The following is an 18,621-nucleotide window of genomic DNA, read 5'->3' as shown; positions in this document are numbered from 1 at the left end:
TTGACTGTTTTTCTTTTTTTGTATTTCTGTTTATTTAGACTACACCTAAACTCATATTGAAAACGTTTTAATTTTCGGAGTGCCGGTGAACGCAACTCTGGTTTGGTCTGGTGTATAAAAACGAACTGTACATTCGTGTACCTTTGTTTGCAGTCATATTAGCAGTATGTTTTGCAGACAGGAATATAAACAAACATTGATTGCACTGTTGAAAGTGTCACTTTAACTATGGTTATCGCATCGCGAAGAAGCTGAATCGTGAATTATCCACTTACTGTTTTGCTCTATATTTCAGTTCATTTAGACTACACATACGTTGGCACTTTTGCGGTTTCCGGAGTGTCAGTGAATGCATCTCGCGGTGGTCTCGTGACAATGAGGAAGTGTAGTTCCGAGGAGGGCTAGAGACGTGTTTGTGAGTTTGATAAACATATAAGTGTTGGATTTGCGCTGCTGTTGATGTGTTTAAGTAGTTAGAACAGAAAACAAAGTTATTAGACTCTGTGGGACTGTGTGGGGACGCAGTTGCAACTCTGTCTGTCGTCATAACAGAGACGTGGCGTAACATGATAGCGTTCATCAACAATGCTAAACGTGTTAGCATAATTATTACTGAAATAAATGAGCTACTGACGTGAGCGGGATAGTTTTGACAGCCCATTTATTATACAGCATGTTTACTTTGCACATATGTTCTTGCAAGTACCATATCAAATATTCATTTATTTGTATTTACATAAAATGCAAGGATATATACCACATTACATTACATGTATGCATGAGAGTAATGCGAGAGTACCTAACGCAGTTTGTTTTTCTGCCCCCCATCTTGATCACCCCCACTGCTGCAGAGTACTCAGTAAGTCATCTTCTACGTCCTTGTTCCTCCAAGACTCCAACAGAGCTCAATCCCATCAAGCTCACGTCAGTGGATCTAATCTGTACACGCTTCCTCTTCTTCTCTTTTTCATTTGCTTCCACCCTGCAGGCGTCCTTTCTTCCCAAGTTCAGCATCCGTATCGAGACACGTTTCGAGAACAACAACGGCAGCAATGACAAAGTGAGTAGAGCAGTAAATATTTGGGTACGGTGTTCACCGTCAGGTGTACGGTAGGTGGGGGTTATTTGGAGGACCCTGTGAGCAGAGCTTCACTCTTTCATTTTTTTCAGAAATATGAATAAATCATGCTGTTTCATGCTTGAATATGCCCTATTAGTCGTGAAGAAAATGTGCATTTTTGCTTACATTAAACGTTTTCAAGCATAAAAATGTCTAAATGAAGCAAAATACAAATGCAAGGCATTCCGAAGACACATTGAAGGAGGTTGTGATGATATGTAAACTGGTCACTGGGTGTCAGTAATGTTACTGTAATATTAGCTCTGACACACAAGCACCAGAATATGTAGCAAAACTGGCTTTTTATTGCAGCTCACATTGAAGGATCTAACAACAGGCACAATGATCTCTAATACGGGCTACTGTTGCTGCCGTAACCCATGCTGCCAAGCCAAAACTCAATTCTGAACCACCAAGGTCACTTCATGTCCCACCCCCACTCAGGTCTACTAGCACCAGAACACGTTCACAGCAACACACATAGAGTCTTATTTTCTCTTGTTATGTATGCTATGTTCAGTAAATGTGACTATAGGGGTGTTATGTCATGTCTATAGGGCTCTAATCATGTTAAAAAGTGTATTTATAAAGTGTTAAACAGGTTTTCGATGCTCGTTTCTCCTCCGATTTTGGATCGACATTTGCAAATAAAAGTGAGTGTACAAGCTGCTCAAGCTGCTCGCCAATGATCACGGAACACAAGCGACCACCATCCACAGGGAAAAAGCCGAAAGAAAGAAACAAAGTTCTCAGTCAAATTGCCCCGCCACAGGAATGTTTCTGGCATTTGTTGTTGGTCCTGGCTCATAAACAAAAACAAAAAAAAAAATATGCATGCTGGAATGCCTCATAAGGTCATAACACACCTGTGTTTCTTGCGTCATGCAATTATCAGCCTGTGACACATTACAGGGATTAAATGACAACACAACACAGCAAAAGTGCAAAAATTAAAAAAATACTTTATTTTAATTTGTTTCTTATTTGTAAAAAACAATAATAATAAAACAGCATATTTTATTTTACTATTTGAACACTTTGCTAATAAAACTTCATTATTTTTTTTATATAATATTACAACTTTATTCTCATAACACTTTTTTCTTGCTGAAATGTTTTTTTTCTAATATTTTGACTTGTTGAACTAAAGCAGTTTGCTGTTTAAGTTTCCAAATATTTTAACTTTCTTCTTGTAGATGTTCTATGATTACTTCATTTCCATACAATCTAACTTTTTCTGTAACTTCATTCAATTTTTTTTCATTACATTTTTTTTTATATTTCAAGACTATGTTAAAAAGAATTTTTTCATAATATTATGTTATTTCAATAAAATTGAAATACTTTTCTCTTGCTGGAATTAGACTTTTTTATGTTAGTATTTTGAATATTTTGACTTTATTGTCATAATATTGGAATTTTTTTCCCCAACCTAATTTTCCAACTATTACAATGTTATTCAGTGTTTTGTTTGTTTCTCATAAATTTCAACTTTCTGCTACAAAAATGACATTATTTTTCCTTGTAATATTACAACGTTAATGTCTTAAAATGATGACTGTTTACAACTTTTTTCTTGTAATATTTTGACTTTATTCTTGTAAAATTACTGCTGAGTTTTCTTGTTCGATGATCATCTTAGAATATGCCGAGGGCCAATCCGAGACAACGGCGGTAGACGCCACTTTGGACGGGGTTGGGATACGGTGCGCTGATGTGAGTGATTTAGTGAGATATTGCATCCAGTGTGTGTGAGAAGGTGAGGCCCCGCTAATGCAATATCAGAAAAGGTACGCAGGCAAGGGGAGCACCATCGGAGCCTCGTGTGCCCCCATGGCGTTTTATTTGATGTTTGTTGGTTTTTAGCAGCAACATGAACAAACTCGGCGGGGCGTTGGAGCTGATTTAAAACAAGGTCAGCCAAAAGTACACAGCCTTCGTACTCACTGGAGGCTAAAGATGTTATTTGCTAGCGTGTGTTAGTGTTTGCTCGTGTTTAGCAGCGAGCCTGCATGTTTTTCTGACAACCTTCCATTTGTTTCAATGAAAGGTATTCGGGGACACGCCGACACCCGCAGAGAATGTGGCTTTCCTGGATATCCTGCGTGACCCCATCCCTGAAAAGCACTACAAAGAGTCAGAGGTGCGTGCTGTGCTTTGGCCAGCTCCGGCCATCGTACTGATGGTACTGATGGTAATGCTGGTGAATGAAATCATCACCTCACATGTTCACACCAGCTTGCCCAAATCATGTCTGAAAAAGAGTAGGAAGAAGCAGAGCTTATTTTGTAACCCCTCCTCTTCTCGTCGCTTCCTGTATTGTGTTTTATGTACATAGGTTGTAAATGTGATACTACATAAGCAACAATACAATGGAGTCGCTCATTTGTGGTCGAAAAACCAGTTTTGTTTTTTTTTTCGCTGTCTGAGAATAGCTCACTTTTTAGGCCCTCCTTTATGATGGGTAATTGGTTCCAGACCCGACCCTGGTCAGTGAACTTCTGCAAAATAGGATCCCTGCAATATTTTGGTAGCATAGAAAACACTTTTGAAATATAACATTTTAAATGTAACATTATTAGAGCTCTCCAGACATGAAATAACACCCCTACAGTCACCTTTGCACACCTATTACACGATATAGTAGACATCTTTACCATCTTCTAAATACCCTTTTAACATTATTAGAGCTCTCCGGACATGAAATAACACCCCTACAGTCACCTTTACACACCTATTACACAATATAGTAGACTTCTTTACCATCTTTTAAATACTCTTTTAATGTTATTAGAGCTCTCTAGACATGAAATAACACCCCTACAGTCACCTTTACACTCCTATTACATTATATAGTAGACATCTTTACCATCTTCTAAATACCCTTTTAATGTTATTAGAGCTCTCTAGACATGAAATAACACCCCTACAGTCACCTTTACACACCTATTACACGATATAGTAGACATCTTTACCATCTTCTAAATACCCTTTTAATGTTATTAGAGCTCTCTAGACATGAAATAACACCCCTACAGTCACCTTTACACACCTATTACATGATATAGTAGACATCTTTACCATCTTCTAAATACCATTTTAATGTTATTAGAGCTCTCTAGACATGAAATAACACCCCTACAGTCACCTTTACACACCTATTACACGATATAGTAGACATCTTTACCATCTTCTAAATACCTTTTTAATGTTATTAGAGCTCTCTAGACATGAAATAACACCCCTACAGTCACCTTTACACACCCATTACACGATATAGTAGACATCTTTACCATCTTGTAAATACCATTTTAATGTTATTAGAGCTCTCTAGACATGAAATAACACCCCTACAGTCACCTTTACCCTCCAATTACCCAATATAGCAGAGATAATAAGAGAAAATAAAACATATAAGACATCGAAAACTTTATCACCTTTTAAAATACGTCTTTTTACCGACACCTAGTGACCAGTATACGGTATTACATAACATAACGTTTTTGAATGCGTCTTTTGGATGACTTATATTTGTGTTGTGCTTCATTAAGCCATTTTGATACTTGCAAATGCTTCATTTATGCATAAAATGTGTAACTTTTGACTAATAATAGGCCACATTCAAGCATGAAAAAGTATGATTTGTTCCATAATATATTTTTCAAAAAGCATGGTAAGAGTGAAGCTGTGAAATGTGAGGTGCAAATTGGCGAGGGACGACAGTACTCCCGTTTTTGTGCCATTTCACTGGGGTGTCCTGAAAGTTACTGAATGATGAAGTGTCCATCCCAAATGGGAGGAGAGTCTCAGCATCAAGCCAGCAGGAGGCTTCGGAGAGGCAGGAGCGATGAGGCGTCTCAATGTGTATTGTGAAAAATAGCTTTTGGAGTGCCATGAGGAAAGACGACCAATAAGAACACAGCTACCATCTTAAATAAACATAGCTTTTTTATGAACAAGCCATGTTCTTACCTCGCTAAGATGAAATTGCCAATATGACCAACGGGCATGAAAGGTCCATAAAAGAATTTAAAAAAATGGAGATAAAGATGAAGGAAACAAAAGCTTTGTGCTTGGTCCTCTGATGCCGTGGTCGTATGAATCCCAGTCTTCCCCAGGGAAAGTCACACTTTGATCTCATCGTCTTTATCTCATCCATTTGAGTCCAGAAAAGAGCAGCAGTGTGAGGGATGACAAGATATTTTATCACAGCATCGTCAGTGAACTTCTGCAAAATAGGATCCCTTATTTATAAATGCAATATTTTGGTAGCATAGAAAACACTTTTGAAATATAATATTTTAAATGTAACATTATTAGAGCTCTCCAGACGTGAAATAACACTCCTACAGTCACCTTTACACACCTATTACACAATATAGTAGACATCTTTACCATCTTCTAAATACCCTTTTTAACATTATTAGAGCTCTCCGGACATGAAATAACACCCCCACAGTCACCTTTACACACCTATTACACAATATAGTAGACATCTTTACCATCTTCTAAATACCCTTTTAACATTATTAGAGCTCTCCAGACATGAAATAACACCCCTACAGTCACCTTTACACACCTATTAGACAATATAGTAGACATCTTTACCATCTTCTAAATACCCTTTTAACATTATTAGAGCTCTCCAGACATGAAATAACACCCCTACAGTCACCTTTACACACCTATTACACAATATAGTAGACATCTTTACCATCTTCTAAATACCCTTTTAACATTATTAGAGCTCTCCGGACATGAAATAACACCCCTACAGTCACCTTTACACACCTATTAGACAATATAGTAGACATCTTTACCATCTTCTAAATACCCTTTTAACATTATTAGAGCTCTCCGGACATGAAATAACACCCCTACAGTCACCTTTACACACCTATTACACAATATAGTAGACATCTTTACCATCTTCTAAATACCCTTTTAACATTATTAGAGCTCTCCAGACATGAAATAACACCCCTACAGTCACCTTTACACACCTATTACATGATATTGTAGACATCTTTACCATCTTCTAAATACCCTTTAAACATTATTAAAGCTCTCCGGACATGAAATAACACCCCTACAGTCACCTTTACACACCTATTACACAATATAGTAGACATCTTTACCATCTTCTAAATACCCTTTTAACATTATTAGAGCTCTCCGGACATGAAATAACACCCCTACAGTCACCTTTACACACCTATTACACAATATAGTAGACATCTTTACCATCTTCTAAATACCCTTTTAACATTATTAGAGCTCTCCGGACATGAAATAACACCCCTACAGTCACCTTTACACACCTATTACACAATATAGTAGACATCTTTACCATCTTCTAAATACCCTTTTAACATTATTAGAGCTCTCCGGACATGAAATAACACCCCTACAGTCACCTTTACACACCCATTACACAATATAGTAGACATCTTTACCATCTTCTAAATACCCTTTTAACATTATTAGAGCTCTCCGGACATGAAATAACACCCCTACAGTCACCTTTACACACATATTAGACAATATAGTAGACATCTTTACCATCTTCTAAATACCCTTTTAACATTATTAGAGCTCTCCGGACATGAAATAACACCCCTACAGTCACCTTTACACACCCATTACACAATATAGTAGACATCTTTACCATCTTCTAAATACCCTTTTAACATTATTAGAGCTCTCCGGACATGAAATAACACCCCTACAGTCACCTTTACACACCTATTACACAATATAGTAGACATCTTTACCATCTTCTAAATACCCTTTTAACATTATTAGAGCTCTCCGGGCATGAAATAACACCCCTACAGTCACCTTTACACACCTATTACACAATATAGTAGACATCTTTACCATCTTCTAAATACCCTTTAAACATTATTAGAGCTCTCCAGACATGAAATAACACCCCTACAGTCACCTTTACACACCTATTACACAATATAGTAGACATCTTTACCATCTTCTAAATACCCTTTTAACATTATTAGAGCTCTCCGGACATGAAATAACACCCCCACAGTCACCTTTACACACCTATTACACAATATAGTAGACATCTTTACCATCTTCTAAATACCCTTTTAACATTATTAGAGCTCTCCAGACATGAAATAACACCCCTACAGTCACCTTTACACACCTATTACATGATATTGTAGACATATTTACCATCTTCTAAATACCCTTTTAACATTATTAGACAGGTGCTGGTGCATCGCAGTCGTGCTTTAGTGATATGCCATGTCAATTTTGTATCGATCACAAACCACCGCATCATTACCTTTTGGCGGGAAGTATTCATCTTTTCTTTTCTTCTGGCCGGGCTCACTGAAACTTCTTGCCGCGGCCGCCACCATGTTTTCATTCTGAGTACTGGTGTGGCGTTCGTGAACGAACGGGTCAAAAGAACGAGTTATTTTTTGCGAACGGATGAACCGCCGTTCAGTCCGCCGGCTGTTTTGTTCATGACCGACACAGCACTAGTCGGTGAGCTGTTGAGTCGCAACGAACGTGAACACGAGTGAACGGACTGACTCGACACGACTGACCGGCTAATCACACAAGCTAACGACCAATTGATTGAAATGAACGGCTCTTTTTACTGAATGAAGCGTAATGATCCTGTTCACTGAAATGAACGGCTTTGCCCACCACTAATTCTGAGTGTTGCGTCGACGTATTTTTTGTGTCGATGTCATCGATGACGACTAATTGACTGAAATGAACGGCTCTTTTTACTGAAGGAATCGGAAGCGGTTTTGCCCACCACTAATTCTGAGTGTTGCGTCGATGTATTTTTTGTGTCGATGTCATCGATGACGTCAAAGTCTTTCTGTCCAGTTGACACCCGCATGTCATCCAAACATAGAGTAGTTTTTCCCTTTGGAGGTAGAGAACCAGCAGATGTGGGCAGGAGAAAAGGGTACAAAAGTACAAAAAAAGCACAAGCTCTGCTAAATCCTGAGTTATTTTCAGAGTGCACCCGAGTGTCGGCCAAGAAAGGGAACCGTAAGACGCAAGCAGAAACAAACAAGGTTGCAAGTGCGCACATTAAACGGCACAATGAGAGCATCAAATCACAAGAGCATTTTAATCACCCTTTTGACACTTTACAGGCTGCGTAGTGCAAACAATCTGCTTCTCCTCTCCACGCGCCGCCGAGGGACAGCTTTTTCTGCACACTCTGCAGGTTTGATGCTGCAGGACGTCTGTTTGCTGTGCGCAGGACCTCTCTCGCTGGCAGTCCAGCAAAACCGAGCGGGGGCCCTTGGAGGAGGGCTGGAGGGACGACCACCAGCCCATCATGTGCTCCTACAAGAGGGTGCAGTGCAGCTTCGAGGTGTACGGCCTCCAGACCAAGGTGGAGGACTTCATACACAAAGTAAGACCGCAGACACAAACATCCTGCAAGGCACGGTCACCGTGAATAACGCCCACGTTCATTTATGTGCTCGCCGCAAACAGCAGTTGAAAACATTTCCATGAACATCCGCGGTCACCGTGCCGCAGCTTTATCCACGCATGTTGCACCTGTCCTTTACAATGGACTCATCGGCGGAATTAGTGCTGGCTGTTTGCTCCGTTCTCCAGTTGACAGTGACTAACCACAGGCGACATTTCTGCTAAATCCGCATTCAATATTGGTGGGAGGTGGGGATGCTCATGCAGAAAGAACATTTCCTCATACTGTTTCATGGAAGTCCTCTAATTGTACGCTGAAACACCGTGAATATACGTCAATAGCCGGGCCAACTATTTTGTTTTTGAGCTGATACCGAGTAAAAACTGACTAAATTCAGGCTGTTTTTCATCATTTATTTATTTTGGTTATATGTTATATATTATATGTTTTTCCCCATTCATAAGCCCAGCTCTTATCAAATGCACGTCTGCCACCTCGAGCCCCCATATGGCTTCAAACTGCTCTAAAAGCGACCCCAATTAGTATGCAATGGCGTACTCACCTCTTTTCGCCTCTTGTGTCTCATCCTTTCGACAGACGAACATGACCTCAAATGACCCGAGTATCAAAGTATCCATATTTAGTATTGATTTTTGAGCTGGAATCAGAAGTATCAATATTTCAGTATCATTCATCCATTGACATAGAATGGGCGAGTGGTTAGCGCGCAGAGCTCACAGCTAGGAGACCAGGGTTCAGTTCCACCCTCGGGCCATCTCTGCGTGGAGTTTTCATGTTCTCTCAGAGTTTTCTCCGGGTCCTCCGGTTTCCTCCCACATTCCAAAAACATGCTAGGTTAATTAGCCACTCCAAATTGTCCATAGGTATGAATGTGAGTGTGAATGGTTGTTTGTCTATATGTGCCCTGTGATTGGCTGGCCACCAGTCCAGGGTGTACCCCGCCTCTCACCCCAAGACAGCTTATTGGCTTGCTTATTTGCCTGCTTTTGCCCTATTATATGAAATTTGTCAGAGATTATTTTATTTTGTAAAAAAAAAATTGAAAAAATCAATGAAAAAATCAAAAATCAATAATAAATATAAAATTATTTAGGGGGACTTAAGAAATTTTTAAAATAGGCCTAAAGACGCCACTGGCTCTTAGAAGTAAAAAAAAACATGCTAGGTTAATTAGCCACTCCAAATTGTCCATAGGTATGAATGTGAGTGTGAATGGTTGTTTGTCTATATGTGCCCTGTGATTGGCTGGCCACTAGTCCAGGGTGTACCCCGCCTCTCGCCCCAAGACAGCTGGGATAGGCTCCAGCACCCCCCGATCAGCTGGTGTGCCGCCAAGGAGGTTTCTGGCAAACTTTTTGCACTTTTCAAACGCCGTGGAGCATTTTGGTAGAACTAGCACGCAAAATGACTTCCTCTGTTTATTTACAAGTTGCAGCAAGCCGTTAACGTCACAGACGGGAGAGAAAAAAGGAGCGCTTGATTTGGTCACATGCAGAGTATGTGTAATCTTGCCTCACTGGAGCATTTTTTGAAATGATCGGTTATCGGATTTAGCGGTATGATGTCATATACAGTTTTTATACGCAGGACCAAAGACAACTACAAGAACGTATGCAGCCTGACCTGCTGGAGGAACGCAGATAGACGTGCTAGACGTGCTATTTTCATGACGTCTGACGCAGAAGATCATCTCTCAGTGCTGTTGAAACTTAATACGACACGTCTTTATGCCACACACCATGCACACTCACTCAACTGGGGCCAAAATGTGTCAATCTTGTCAACACTATCGAGGTTGTGTTCTTGCAACGCAGCAATTACAACATTGGTTGTGTTGCCGCTGTGTGAGAGACAGAGATAGCCTTTCATTTCCACTTTATCACGCACTTGAAAGTGTGCCTGGGCTCATTGTGCTGCCATAAAGGAGGGCTCATGATAAGATCTGCAGGAAAGGTTATGAGGCCCGATAAGCATAATACAACGCAGAAATGTCAAAGATTTACCGCCGGTTGATTTTCACTCAGCCGTTTGCTCCATCTAACAATAGATGTACGCACGTCACGTCATGAAATATAATGATACCGTCAATCATTGATACGTCAATCATTCCCACGTTCATGACCTCCTCCAAGTGAGAATGACAGTTAGCGTGAGATAAGGGCAACGTTTACTCTTATCGGCGCAGTAAGTTCAATCAGTAACCTCGCAAATATTAGCAAAGCTAAAAAGTACTTTTAAAATAGACAAAATAAAGACAAAAAAACTAAAAACAAACAAAACAAAGTAATTCCTTGTTTATGGAGCTCAGTGCTTAATCATTCCTTATTTATAAATGCAATATTTTCATAGTTAGAGCATAGTAAACCACCCTCTAAATACACCTTTTAACATGAAATAACATCTGTACAGTCACATTTACTATTATACTATCCTATTACCCAAAATACCGTAGTATTACCCAATATAGTACAGTTAATAAGACATATATAGGACATAATAAACTTCTTTATCACCTTCTAAATACACCTTTTAACATGAAATAAAGTCTGTACAGTCACATTTACTATTATACTATTTTACTATTATACTATCCTATATACCCAATATACAGTATCAGAGCCCTCTAGATATGAAATAACACCCCTATAGTCACATTACACTCCAAATACCCAATGTAGTAGACATAATAAGAGGAGAAAAAAATATATATATAACATAGAAAACCTGTTTGTGACCTTCTACATGCACTTTTTAACATTATTAGAGCCCTCTATATATGAAGTAACACCCCTATGGTCACTCCTATTACCCAATATAGTCGACAAAATAAGAGAAAATAACGACAAATAAATATGGTGCCAAGTGATTCCATGTGAATAAAACCTAATAAAGTTAATTATGTATCCAAAAATCAGTATGCGGATCAAAAAGATCAGCTGTGGCGACTCCGTCATCAGGAAAACAAATCATGCGGTGTCCAATCATTATGATTATTAACACGGCCATGATTGTTTTCAGTGTGCTATGTTGTATTTGTCCAGTACTTGGATCCATATTTTCTACAGTTGCAACATTTCCTTTCAGTGCCAAAGCTTAATAGCAGCATGTAAGCAAAGCCCCGCCCACTTTCCATCAAGCCCAGCCTTTCAGGGAATGCTGTGCAGCGTGTTTATTGGCCGTCTGTCATCTTTTCAGAACATCCGGGACATCCTGCTGGTGGGTCACAGGCAAGCGGTGGCGTGGCTGGACGAATGGCACGGTAGGTCCATTTCATGGTGTGTGTTTAGCAACCACCCCGTTAACCACCTCAATGCAACTACACCGATGGCACGGTAGGTTCGTTTCCACCACTGAACGAAAACAACATCCCGATGGTCATAATGATGAGACATGCCTTTTTATCTCATAATTATGGCTTTACTATTTCATAGTTGGGACTTTATCTCCTAATTTTGGCTTTCTGTGTCGTAATTACAAAGTCTAGACTTCCCTTCGTTCCCAGGCCAGTTGAGAGACATAGTCTTTCTGTACCTAGAAATTCTGTCCATAAACGTAATGAACAGAATCAGTGACCAAGGACAGGTCTACAAGTCTAACTTATTGCCATACTGGAAATGAAGAGCCTGAATTAGGTGGTTGGGTACCCCATTTTCCTTGAGTATTCCGCACAGAATTCCTTGAGGAACATGGTGGAATGCCCTGTCCAAGTCCTACCTACGCTACCGAGAGTCTGGAGTTGGGCCACAGTGACCTTTGACCATGACCTGGACCAAAAACCACACTGTTCGAGTGGAGCCTCCTCTTCAGAACCCCTGAATCAGGACTCTAAAACTCAATTTACCTGGGGGGAACTGGAGCTAGGGTCTGGGCAAGGCTGGGCCGCATCAGGTTTTCCAAAAAAAAATAAATAAAATATACAAACTTTTTCAGTGCTTTGGTTCCGATTTTCTACAATAAAAGCTCTGATAAAACATTCCACTGTTCTCAAATATCTTAATTTTTATTTTTCTGAACAAAATAAGATGAAAAATAAATAAACAAATCAAGAATAAAGAAAATCAATCAGTAATAAATAAATACAATAATAATAATAATAAAACGGCAAATAATAAAAACTTAAGAAACCACATATAGTTGGCGGGTAGACAAATGATTTTTTTCAGATTAAAATGGACAAAGCATTATTAGAGCCCTGTAGACATGACAAAACACGACTATAGTCACATTTATACTCTTTTTATTTACAACATATTGCGCAACTGCAGGGTCTTGAGACACATGCTAAGTCGCAAACTAGAGAGCTAGCGACCTAAACGGTAGCCTTCAAGTTATTTCCTTTAAACTGAAATAGCCAAAAGCTTACCACTTCCACACGGATAGGGAGGATAACTATTAACAGTTATTTAACCATTAACATGAACATGAATCAAACGTAATAATTTTTTCTGGGTACATGATACCATACAGCATCCATATCAAACTTTCATATCAAGGCGGGGGCCTCAAACTAGTGTGCTGCGGGCCACATTTGGCCCATGGGCCGCATGTTTGAGACCCCTGGCCTGAATAGACCTTAGCAGGAAGGCTGTGGAGTGTCTTCTCCCAATAGTCGGAATAGTCCCCACTTTCGGCTGCCTCCCAACTCACTCCACACCTGAGGCCTTTGCCCCCTCCCATAAGGGGACGCCCTCACCATTGTGCCCCAAACCACCTGGCTCCACAGGGGGAAAACTCAGTCCAAAGACTTTTTTCCTGTTTCATATCTATTACTTTCTTATCTCCTAATTTTGACTTTTGATGTCACAATTCCGACTCTTTATCTCATAATTTAGACTCTTTACAGCGTAATTTTGTCTTTTTAGCTCATAATTCTGACTTACAATTGGGATATTTCTTTTCTTTCAGTGGTGGAAATAGGCTTCCATCATCCTGTCACCACCTGAATGCAAGCAAAGAAATATGTCAAAGCATTCCGTTGCATAATTACATGTGGCAGCTAGTTATTTAACCCGTAGCGACACGGCCAGCAGCGCCTCATTTCTTAAATAATCATGTAGGAAGACGTATCCCATGTTCATGGAACAGATGTTAGTAGTAATTGAAATCATAATTAGCTATTCTTTATCATCCCTGTGGGCTAAATTCAATTTGCACTCTTTTTTTGCCATTATTGCCTTTCACACACACCCAATCCCGACACACAGTGCACAGTGACGTGCACGGATCAGCATGCATCATGCCTTGCTCCAGGGCACATCAGTAGTGCTCGGGAGGTAAAGTGGCCGTCTTCAGGAAACGTATTCCTTGAAACTGTGGCTAAATATGGTCTATTATTGGCCCACGTTACATCGATGACACGGTAGCCACCTGTTTATGCTAGCATGTCTATCTTACTGTATTTATATCTTATCTCTGTATACTATTTTGGATAATAGGTGTGTAAAAGTGACTATAGGGGTGTTACTTCATGTCTCAAGGGCTCTAATAAGCCAAAGATCTTCTATATGACAAGAGTATGCTGCTGTTTTTAAGGAACTACTGCAGTAACGCTTGCCAAAGATCTTCTATATGACAGGAGTAAACCGCTATTTTTAAGGAACTACTGTAGTAACGCTAGCCAAAGATCTTCTATATGACAGGAGTATGCAGCTGTTTTTAAGGAACTACTGCAGTAACACTAGCCAAAGATCTTCTATATGACAGGAGTATGCAGCTGTTTTTAAGGAACTACTGCAATAACACTAGCCAAAGATCTTCTATATGACAGGAGTAAACCGCTATTTTTAAGGAACTACTGTAGTAACGCTAGCCAAAGATCTTCTATATGACAGGAGTATGCAGCTGTTTTTAAGGAGCTACTGCAGTAACACTAGCCAAAGATCTTCTATATGAAAGGAGTATGCAGCTGTTTTTAAGGAACTACTGCAATAACACTAGCCAAAGATCTTCTATATGACAGGAGTAAACCGCTGTTTTTAAGGAACTACTGCAGTAACGCTTGCCAAAGATCTTCTATATGACAGGAGTATGCAGCTGTTTTTAAGGAACTACTGTAGTAACGCTAGCCAAAGATCTTCTATATGACAGGAGTAAACCGCTGTTTTTAAGAACTACTGCAGTAACGCTAGCCAAAGATCTTCTATATGACAAGAGTATGCCGCTGTTTTTAAGGAACTACTGCAGTAACGCTAGCCAAAGATCTTCTATATGACAGGAGTAAACCGCTGTTTTTAAGAACTACTGCAGTAATGCTAGCCAAAGATCTTCTATATGACGGGAGTAAACCGCTGTTTTTAAGCAACTACTGCAGTAACGCTAGCCAAAGATCTTCTATATGACAGGAGTATGCCGCTGTTTTTAAGGAACTACTGCAGTAACGCTAGCCAAAGATCTTCTATATGACAGGAGTAAACCGCTGTTTTTAAGAACTACTGCAGTAATGCTTGCCAAAGATCTTCTATATGACAGGAGTATGCCGCTGTTTTTAAGGAACTACTGCAGTAACGCTAGCCAAAGATCTTCTATATGACGGGAGTAAACCGCTGTTTTTAAGCAACTACTGCAGTAACGCTAGCCAAAGATCTTCTATATGACAGGAGTATGCTGCTGCAATAACACTAGCCAAAGACCTTCTATAGGAGTATGACACCTTCAGCTTGGCGCAGTGACAATTTTGTGCCAAAACAGCATGCCCAAAGGTGCCCTGAAAGATCGCCAGCTCGGACCTGATCTATTCTTGGCGCAGGCGAAGCGCACCCTGCACGGTGGTAAATTGGCCGACCAGCGCACAGTACACACACATCACCAAAACCTCACAGGCATATTTTTCAGAGTGTCAGGCACATTTCAATGCAATAAACAATCACAGCAAGCACTATTTAGTGTAAGTAGTACAGTAGGGTGCATTAGAACAATTTTATATGGTTCTATTTCGATCATTTTGGTGTTTGTGTCATGTATGCAGGACTAAGTTTGGAGGAGGTGAGAGATTACGAGCGTGAGATGCAAGATAAAACCAACAGCAAAGTCAAACAACACGGGGGTAAGCACTACGAACGAATGTGGGAATGACGGGATTAAACGAATGAACGTGCTGCTGAGGAGAGGATGCTTAGAGCAGCAGTACGAGTATCCAGATGGCGACAGAGAGAGAGGAGGGGAGACAAAAGCAGCCAGGAGGCAACACAAGGAATAGAGCATGGAGGGGATGGGAGGGGTGGAGCGGGGGGTCCGCAGGCTGGTTCATGAAGTGATAATGCGGCTGTGGCGACTGTGGCGGCGGCGGCGTGGCTGTGATAAACATCGTAATGCAGCCACCTGCTGAACTTCCCCATCCCGTCAGCAGACTTCACCGCTAACACATAAAGCAGACACTGCAGCACCACTGCAAATGTCAGCCCTGCTGGGGGCCTCCAGTGTGTGTGTGTGTGTGTGTGTGTGAACACCCTGCCCCCTGCTGGTTTATATTGTAAACATCAGTTTGATTTGGGCAATATCAAAAATAGAATGCGGGCGGAACGGCGGATGAGTGGTTAGACCTCACAGCAAGGAGACCAGGGTTCAATTCCACCCCAGTTTGCATGTTCTCCCCGTGCATGCGTGGGTTTTCTCCGGGTACTCCGGTTTCCTCCCACATTCCAAAAAAACATTAGCCACTCCAAATTGTCCATAGGTATGAATGTGAGTGTGAATGGTTGTTTGTCTATATGTGCGAGATTTGTGTGATTGGCTGGCCACCAGTCCAGGGCGTACCCCACCTCTGGGATAGACTCCAGCACCCCGTGCGACCCTCTTGAGGAAAAGCGTTAGAAAATGAATGAATGAATGAAAAGTAGAATGCTGTCCATCCTCCTTTGTGTGTTTGTGTGTAGTCTTTCATTGCTCAAAGGTGCAACATCTGACCCTCAAAAGGCCGTGCAGTACATACTGTACGTTATGTTACGCATGTATGAGAATAGACAAACATTTGTACTTTGTATGATAATAGATGTATGATGTGTATATGAAAACATGTATAATCTACCCACCATTGTAATGTTATAGTGTATGTATGTGAACGGACAAATAGAAGGTCACACTACATGCATTTTAGTGTGTATGAATGGAGTTACATGAGGAGTATGTGACGTGCCAGGGTGACACGAACGGAGTGACGGCGCTGTGACAAAATAAGAATGATTTCAGGTGCTTTTTCTTTGTCTTTTGTCAGCCAATCATCCATCTCGTGAGCCAAGACAACAAACAAACGCTGGCAATAACCGAGACAAATGTTCCGTTTCTTCTGTGTGGCTTTCAGGGGCTCCCACCCCCCGCGCCCCCGTCTTCTCTCGCTCCGTGTCGGTGACGGATGAGCATTCCCTCAAGAAGATGACGGCTGCGGCGGCGTCAGCCCCCTCTGCGAGCTCCGCCGTGCAGAAGGGTCCCGTCCGTCTTAACTCCAACCCTGAATGATGACACACACACACACACACACACCATGCATGGTCCCTAATTAAGGGACAAATTAAGGACAATGTCAACAAACGTGGGAATCCTCACTTTCATCTTCTCATTCCTTCTTTCGTCTTCTTTGGCCCAACTGAGCAAACAACAACAACGTAAGTACCTTCACATCCATACATCTTAAGCCACGGGTGTCCATAGTGTGGCCTGGGGGCCATTGGCAGCCCACCGACTAAAAACTAAAAACAGAAAAATAGTCAAGTCAAGTTTATTGATATAGCCCTTAATCACAAATCCTCAAAGGGCCGAATGACGGTATTTTAGTAGCATTAAGTCGCATAAACTACAACAAAGTTGAAATTGTTGTAGAAATAATAGTTGCAATAATGGGGAAAAACACTTGGAATTTTCCAAGAATAAAATTAAAATATTCCGACAAAATAGTTTCACAATGAAATAATAGTCGAGAAATATCATTTTGTAGCATAGAATTGAAATAATTAAAGAAAAAAGTATGTTATTTTTAAAAGGCATAATAAGAAATAAACCAAACCAATTTACCAGCAGAAAGTCATAATAGTTAGAGAATAAAATTAAAAAAAATAACTGCAGAAAGGGGAAAAAACAGCTAGAATTTTACAAAAATACAGTAAAAATATTATGAGAAAATAGTCATAATTAAGCTACAGTCACAAAAAAGCCTAAGTCTATAGCCACAATGAAATGCTCCAGTTTAAATCATTTCAGAATGTTCTGGAAGACCCTTTTAATACCTGACATGACACCTGCATCCTTACCTCCTCACCAAAACGTCGTGTTTTTATTCCCAAATACATTGTACACTGGTGCCTTGGTTAACATCATGAATCCATTCCAGAAGGTCCCACTCAAACCAAAACGGACTCTAACCAAAGCAAACTTTTCCGTAGAAAATCATGGAAATCCAAGTCATCCCTTGCAAACAAGCAAGAATGTCAACACAAAACACATTTTATAGACAATCATAGACTTACATGCGTAAAATGACAGAACAAGTGAACATTTAACTTCACTTTTACCAAAAAGATCAACTATAATTTGAAAAAATTATCGCACCCAAAACGTAACGTTTTAGTGCTCAGCAATACCAATTAGGAAGAAAAAAGTGTGTGTGTGACAAAAATGCTCTGTAATAGTATGTCTTAATAGCATAATAATAGCATAATATTAGCAAATAATAGCATAATACAGCAGTGGCTATCTTTCTGTTGTTGCTGACCATCTTACCCAAGTGTGACACAGCCAAAGCATGACCTTGGTGGAGGTAAAAGGCACTGCACTGCAATGTCAGACCACCTGCATGACTCCAAAGCCCCCATCCTGCACCCCATTGCCCCCGGCCCCACCCCACCCCACCCCCGCTCCATGCATGCTGTGTTTAATAGAGTGGATCTAATGAGGAAGGCTGTCAATGGTATGGATCAGCCAATAGGTCACGGCAGGTGTATCGGCATACGCCACTGAAGCGTGCTATTGGCTCTTTGAGAGTTGCAAATGGGTCAGTCCGGGGCTAAACTTCAATTATGAGTCAATAATGTAGCCATTGACGAGGTGATCAGCTTTGTTT

At 40.4% G+C, this 18,621-nt stretch overlaps 1 protein-coding gene across 1 annotated transcript in view; it reads left to right on the top strand.

The window, feature by feature from the left end:
* The window catches only part of pitpnc1b (phosphatidylinositol transfer protein cytoplasmic 1b), a 30,698-nt gene extending 13,290 nt beyond the window's left edge, over positions 1-17,408 (top strand). The window contains exons 4-10 of the mRNA XM_058056481.2: positions 852-859; positions 989-1,060; positions 3,171-3,263; positions 8,376-8,531; positions 11,769-11,832; positions 15,538-15,615; positions 16,870-17,408. Of these exons, the coding sequence (XP_057912464.2) occupies positions 852-859; positions 989-1,060; positions 3,171-3,263; positions 8,376-8,531; positions 11,769-11,832; positions 15,538-15,615; positions 16,870-17,024 (626 nt within the window). The 3' untranslated portion in view covers positions 17,025-17,408. The remainder of the gene's footprint in view (positions 1-851; positions 860-988; positions 1,061-3,170; positions 3,264-8,375; positions 8,532-11,768; positions 11,833-15,537; positions 15,616-16,869) is intronic.
* Positions 17,409-18,621: the final 1,213 nt, after the last annotated feature.

Source organism: Doryrhamphus excisus, linkage group LG19 (assembly GCF_037039965.1).
Source record: "Doryrhamphus excisus strain RoL-2023G ecotype Guam linkage group LG19, RoL_Dexc_Guam_v1.1, whole genome shotgun sequence".
NCBI classification, from domain to species: Eukaryota; Metazoa; Chordata; class Actinopteri; order Syngnathiformes; family Syngnathidae; genus Doryrhamphus; species Doryrhamphus excisus.
Note: the sequence above shows the minus strand (reverse complement) of the source record. Positions and strands in the feature narration are given on the sequence as shown.